Source organism: Solanum verrucosum, unplaced genomic scaffold (assembly GCF_900185275.1).
Source record: "Solanum verrucosum unplaced genomic scaffold, falcon-dt-bn FXZP01000253.1, whole genome shotgun sequence".
In the NCBI taxonomy this organism is placed as follows: Eukaryota; Viridiplantae; Streptophyta; class Magnoliopsida; order Solanales; family Solanaceae; genus Solanum; species Solanum verrucosum.
Window position 1 is genome coordinate 5423095 of NW_026019984.1, and position 7442 is coordinate 5430536.

The following is a 7442-nucleotide window of genomic DNA, read 5'->3' on the forward strand; positions in this document are numbered from 1 at the left end:
AAGTGAAAATTAAAAACTAAGTGTTACCAAAAAGGAGAAAAAGACATTCCTTTTTAGAAGGACAAAAAAAGAAGAAGAAGAGAAATTGAAACGAAGAAAGTACTAAATTAAAACACATTTCATTCCATGATAAACATACTAAAAGATAAATTAAAATCAAAGATAGAATAAACATAATCATTAATATGACAATCTTAACTCTATAAGTATCAAATTAAGTGCTTGAATTTTAATTAAAGAAAGAAAATTCTAATCATTGGATCCAGATGACCCTTCATCGGAATCAGACGAAGAATGTTCTATAACTCTTAGAGGAGCAAAGGCACTTCCAATGGTTTGATATGGGAATTCAAAACCACGCTCCTTTTTTATGCTCACTAATCTTTCAATTTCTTCATCTGCAGCTTCCAAAGCCTTGCACAGATTTTTTAGGTCAAAGGAACTGAGTTTTTCAATTGGAGGTTCTTTCCTCGATGCTTGAAGTGCTTCTCCATATTTTTTTTCCCTTTCGAGTGAAATCTCCAATCTGTTTAGCTTCCTATTGATCTCATCAGTATTTGCATTTTGATGAGCAATAACGATGGGGTTAGGAGCATCAGTATCAGTCGGAGGATTTTATCCCAAAAATCTATTCATAATAGACTCAACGGAAGGGTGTCCACATGAATATGGTTTATTTCTAGGAGAAAAAACTACAACGACAACATCAGCACCACACAAAGTGGAGAGCTCAGTTGCCTTTTTAAAGACTCCATCGCGTCGTTTTGAGAATGTTACCTGTAAATTGCTTTGATTTTGCATCCTCGTCATTTCAACTCTTCTTCGTCCATTATTAGGTCTTCTCATGGCTGAGCTTTTGTTTTGAGAATGTAAGAAAATGTGATGTTGTGTTTCTCTTCTAAAGATGTATTTATAGCGATAAAATCATCATAGTATCAGTTGAAAATGAACTCAAATGACAAAAAAGTAAAAATATTTATGATGTTTCCTTATTTGGTAGATTTGAACAAAACTCATTTCATATTAATTAAATTTCTCTTTTTGGTTCATTGTATGGTTAGTTAACGTGTAAAGATAGTAACTACAAACGACATATTTTTTAGTTAGATTTATGTTATTGGATTATTGAAAAAATATTATTGTGTCATTCTTTTGTAACATAAGTTAACATGTAAATTGATGATAATTTCTGAGGTAATTTTTTTTTATTGTGTTTGTATATTTTCTATATTTGCTCTTGTTCAATTATGTATATTTCCTAACAAAGTCATGCTTAATAGAGACATTCCACTATTATTAGCAATATGAAAATACTTACTGTCTAACTCATATGTAACAAACAAAAATCTTTAAGCACCTCTATTTAAAATTTTAAGTTAGTTGTGTGTGTTCTAGAGCTTTGCTAAACTCGTAAAATATACTTGTAACATATGACATGTGAAAGAATATAGTAATAGAGAATCCCAATGCAATTTAACTTGTATAAAAAAAATTAGAATATTCTCGAGCACATTGTGATTCATTTTAAATTCTTAATATGATACAACAAATTTTGTGTCTCTTTTTTTATTATCCAATAACCATATGATATTTGAACATTATACGACGCATTATGAAATAATACATAATAACCATCCAAAGGAGTATAAATTTCAATTTTTGTATATACTTCATTTTCATAATATCATCTATCTAACTTTGCGACTTGAAATCACTTTAGTGAAACTCATCCATATGTCTTTTTCATTGTTTTTTTGTCATTTATTCTGTAGTTACTAACTTTTTTCAGTGACGCTTCTTCTTTTTATCTGTAGATATCTATATGTTGAACAATTTATATTACTTTCATACGATGTTTCTTTCATTAATAATTTCTACATGTAAAAGAAATATACACACAAAACTTTACACATCGAAAAATCTAGAGAGAGTATTTTTACTTTAGCAGTTCCCTCTTTAAGAGGCCCTTTCAAGAACTTATCACAACATAGAGAGAGGATTGTTACTTGAGCATTGAATTAGATATTTTTGGAGTAGTATTGAGCACCGATATGGGGAAGATTTAAAACACGTCACATTCCCCATAAACCACGTAGCCAGCGTAGGTAAGGATCACACTGACTTTTGGGCCACTCCTCACTGCCTTTGAATAAACATTATAGTAGATCCATGAGTTGAATTTGTTCTATACCCTTGCATGGTATAGGATAGTTCTGGTGGTATGGGTGAGACTGTATCATCATGAGGCTTATAATGATGGTCATCGGTTGGAGAAACTCTGAACTAATTAAATATTTATATATATATATATATTTCTGTTTAGGAATCACTATTCTTGCATCCTTACAGTAAGAGCTAAAATCATATTTCATCGTGATTTATACTATATTTCAGTTGAATTACCTTCAAACTTTTAGTTCCGTTATTCGTTATTCAACTATATTACATACTCGTATATTCAATGAATTGATATATTGCCACGACCCAGACCGTCGTGATTAGCACACACGCTAACCGTCTAGTGGGAGACCCATTAATACTAATCAGCTAACCCAAAAACTAGTCATTTAACGATTCGGAAGCTGGTTTAAATGGAGAAATAATGTGGAGATCCCATAAACACCGAAAGTATTACGAATCATCACTAAAACATTGTGGAAAATACCCCTAGAAACTGAAAGTCAACGTACCAAAACAAGTAAAGTTCAATAAGTCTAAGAAAAATCGGTACAACCCAAACTAAACATATGAGTAAGTCTAACTAGAAAGTCTGAGTCCGAAAAGAGTGGACTAACACATAGAGGACCCATGGCAGCCTGGAAGAATTGGCTCACTCTTGAATCCGATCTTTCTCAGTATTCTCCTAAATGATGTCTGTCATTAGCCGTCTGAAGATGCCCTGTACTCAACAAATAAAGAGCAAGTGCAGTATCAGTACACAACCACAACGTACTGGTAGGATCACACGTCTATTCCAGTAACCGAAACATATATAACCAGTCACATCATAGTAAACATACATATATCGAACATATACATTATCAATTATCTTTTTAGGAGAAATGTAGCATTCCACATTGTCAATAATACACATATATGACAAGTCAATGATCCTTTCATGGAGCCCATACACAAACTGTTAGTGTGCCAGATCGTGACACCCTATCCAAGTTAGTGTGCCAAAACGTGACACCCGTTCCAATATGTATGTCGGTACGTGACATCCGATCCCAGTTAGTGTGTCGGAACATGAAACCCGATCCATTCAACATGCCACAATCACAATCACAATGTACATTCACATAATTATCCAATCAAGTGTTGATTCATGGCTTATAATCATTCATTCATACTCATTGGCATTAGATGTGATCTATTGTGCAACATTCACATACTCACATGCATTACAATGAAGCAAATACTAACATACATCACATATACATGAAATCAAATCATCACCTACCTCAAAACCAAGATTGAATCCTTCTAAGAAAGTTGATTCTTCCCTTTCCGGATTCTTTCGGTTGGTTCTAGGTCTACAAACAAGTAATATAACGCATGGATCATTAATTAAGGTCTAGTTTACCCGGATTATAAGAAACCCAATAACCCAAGACCAAACCCATGATCCTAAGGTACTGCTAGGGATCTTTCCCACCAACCAATTAAGTCCAAAACCCTCCCCAATGATTAATAACCAAGAATCTAAGTTCTACGGATCGAAAAATGGATTACGGGAGTAAGAACCTTACCTTTTGCACCTAAAGTAGTGGTAAACTTTCAAGAAATCGCCTGGGGTCGTCTCCTATCTCTTAAGAACGATGATTGCAGAATAATGATGTTTTTTGAGTTTAATTCTGACTTAAGTTGTGACTGGCCAACAGTAGCGGGACACAACCCTCCACAGCGGCCCCGCCCTGGCAGCTTGCACGGAAACAGAGAGTCGATAGTGGAGTTCCAAACCCCCATTTCACAATACACCTTCAACCCATGAGAGTCAGAAACTACCCGTTCACACTAAGGTCTATTTCGGGAGGTCTATTCGCCCTAATTCATTTCTGTAAAGTCGTAAGGGTTCCTTAACGTCTTGGCTATCTACTCGTGTGATCAAATTCATAATTAGATCTCTCATTCATTACCAGATTCCCCTATACCTCACTGACTTCGATTTCATCCAAATTTTAACAAGGTTAGGAATTCTCAACTTACTGTGCCCAAAAATTTTCTCCGTTAGCTTTTCTATAACGACGAGAGCAGGTCGTTACATATATTTCCTTTATTTTGCAGCAATGAGAAGGAATAAATCTAATCAAATCAATATGATTCTTACATTAAGACTATATCTATTGAGAACTCATAATTACATACATTAAGAATGCAAGAATTTGAAGATTGACGGATCTTTTAATTCTTTGTTTGAATTAAAGTTTTATAATATATATTGATTTTTATTTTTTATCAATATATAACACTAGATAGTAAGTCTAGTGGCCTTTTATTAACAATAAAAATATTAAATATTTACCAATATGGATAAATACATGTAAAGTGGTCAGCAACTTTACCGGTCAATATAAAGTAACATTATTTATCATATATAGATATAGATACACGTGATACTTCATAAGGACTCAATTTATTTTAAACTACATTTTGCACTTTAAGCTACATGACATGAATTCCATTGTCTTATTCAAAAACTTTTTACTACTTCTGCTTTCAACACTTACTTTGAATATTACAAATGATAAATTACCGCATACCCGTTTCAGTTTAATTTATTCATCTAATTTTTTCTTGGCACAAAATTAATGAAAATAAAGAAGATTTTTGAATATTTTAATCTTAAATTGAAGTTATGTAAAATGCACCAGGGTTCTCTTTATTTTTATGTTCTTAAACATGGAAAGTGAAAATTAAAAACTAAGTGTTACCAAAAAGGAGAAAAAGACATTCCTTTTTAGAAGGACAAAAAAAGAAGAAGAAGAGAAATTAAAACGAAGAAAGTACTAAATTAAAACACATTTCATTCCATGATAAACATACTAAAAGATAAATTAAAATCAAAGATAGAATAAACATAATCATTAATATGACAATCTTAACTCTATAAGTATCAAATTAAGTGCTTGAATTTTAATTAAAGAAAGAAAATTCTAATCATTGGATCCAGATGACCCTTCATCGGAATCAGACGAAGAATGTTCTATAACTCTTAGAGGAGCAAAGGCACTTCCAATGGTTTGATATGGAAATTCAAAACCACGCTCCTTTTTTATGCTCACTAATCTTTCAATTTCTTCATCTGCATCTTCCAAAGCCTTGCACAGATTTTTTAGGTCAAAGGAACTGAGTTTTTCAATTGGAGGTTCTTTCCTCGATGCTTGAAGTGCTTCTCCATATTTTTTTTCCCTTTCGAGTGAAATCTCCAATCTGTTTAGCTTCCTATTGATCTCATCAGTATTTGCATTTTGATGAGCAATAACGATAGGGTTAGGAGCATCAGTATCAGTCGGAGGATTTTCTCCCAAAAATCTATTCATAATAGACTCAACGGAAGGGTGTCCACATGAATATGGTTTATTGCTAGGAGAAAAAACTACAACGACAACGTCAGCACCACACAAAGTGGAGAGCTCAGTTGCCTTTTTAAAGACTCCATCGCGTCGTTTTGAGAATGTTACCTGTAAATTGCTTTGATTTTGCATCCTCGTCATTTCAACTCTTCTTCGTCCATTATTAGGTCTTCTCATGGCTGAGCTTTTGTTTTGAGAATGTAAGAAAATGTGATGTTGTGTTTCTCTTCTAAAGATGTATTTATAGCGATAAAATCATCATAGTATCAGTTGAAAATGAACTCAAATGACAAAAAAGTAAAAATATTTATGATGTTTCCTTATTTGGTAGATTTGAACAAAACTCATTTCATATTAATTAAATTTCTCTTTTTGGTTCATTGTATGGTTAGTCAACGTGTAAAGATAGTAACTACAAATGACATATTTTTTAGTTAGTTTTATGTTATTGGATTATTGAAAAAATATTATTGTGTCATTCTTTTGTAACATAAGTTAACATGTAAATTGATGATAATTTCTAAGGTAATTTTTTTTTATTGTGTTTGTATATTTTCTATATTTGCTCTTGTTCAATTATGTATATTTCCTAACAAAGTCATGCTTAATAAAGACATTCCACTATTATTAGCAATATGAAAATACTTACTGTCTAACTCATATGTAACAAACAAAAATCTTTAAGCACCTCTATTTAAAATTTTAAGTTAGTTGTGTGTGTTCTAGAGATTTGCTAAACTCGTAAAATATACTTGTAACATATGACATGTGAAAGAATATAGTAATAGAGAATCCCAATGCAATTTTACTTGTATAAAAAACTTTAGAATATTCTCGAGCACATTGTGATTCATTTTAAATTCTTAATATGATACAACAAATTTTGTGTCTCTTTTTTTATTATCCAATAACCATATGATATTTGAACATTATATGACGCATTATGAAATAATACATAATAACCATCCAAAGGAGTATAAATTTCAATTTTTGTATATACTTCATTTTCATAATATCATCTATCTAACTTTGCGACTTGAAATCACTTTAGTGAAACTCATCCATATGTCTTTTTCATTATTTTTTTGTCATTTATTTCTGTAGTTACTAACTTTTTTCAGTGACGCTTTTTCTTTTTATCTGTAGATATCTATATGTTGAACAATTTATATTACTTTCATACCATGTTTCTTTCATTAATAATTTCTACATGTAAAAGAAATATACACACAAAACTTTACACATCGAAAAATCTAGAGAGAGTATTTTTACTTTAGCAGTTCCCTCTTTAAGAGGACCTTTCAAGAACTTATCACAACATAGAGAGAGGATTGTTACTTGAGCATTGAATTAGATATTTTTGGAGTAGTATTGAGCACCGATATGGGGAAGATTTAAAACACATCACATTCCCCATAAACCACGTAGCCAGCGTAGGTAAGGATCACACTGACTTTTGGGCCACTCCTCACTGCCTTTGAATAAACATTATAGTAGATCCATGAGTTGAATTTGTTCTATACCCTTGCATGGTATAGGATAGTTCTGGTGGTATGGGTGAGACTGTATCATCACGAGGCTTATAGTGATGGTTATCGGTTGGAGAAACTCTAAACTAATTAAATATTTATATATATATATATATATATATATATATTTCTGTTTAGGATTCACTATTCTTGCATCCTTACGGTAAGAGCTAAAATCATATTTCATCATGATTTATACTATATTTTAGTTGAATTACCTTCAAACTTTTAGTTCCGTTATTCGTTATTCAACTATATTACATACTCGGATATTCATTGAATTGATATATTGCCACGACCCAGACCGTCGTGATTAGCACACACGCTAACCGTCTAG

The 7442-nt window shown here is 32.0% G+C and overlaps 2 protein-coding genes across 2 annotated transcripts; both read right to left on the bottom strand.

Annotated features, from left to right (window-relative positions):
• Positions 1 to 249: 249 nt before the first annotated feature.
• On the bottom strand, positions 250 to 810 carry LOC125818399 (agamous-like MADS-box protein AGL61). Its single transcript, XM_049497919.1, has 2 exons — positions 644 to 810; positions 250 to 538 (listed from the first exon to the last, which is right to left on the bottom strand). Exons 1-2 carry the CDS (start codon positions 808 to 810, stop codon positions 250 to 252), a joined length of 456 nt encoding a protein of 151 aa, XP_049353876.1.
• A 4346-nt stretch (positions 811 to 5156) lies between these two features.
• Positions 5157 to 5717, bottom strand: LOC125818408 (agamous-like MADS-box protein AGL62). The gene has a single exon (XM_049497927.1). It carries the CDS (start codon positions 5715 to 5717, stop codon positions 5157 to 5159), a length of 561 nt encoding a protein of 186 aa, XP_049353884.1.
• Positions 5718 to 7442: the final 1725 nt, after the last annotated feature.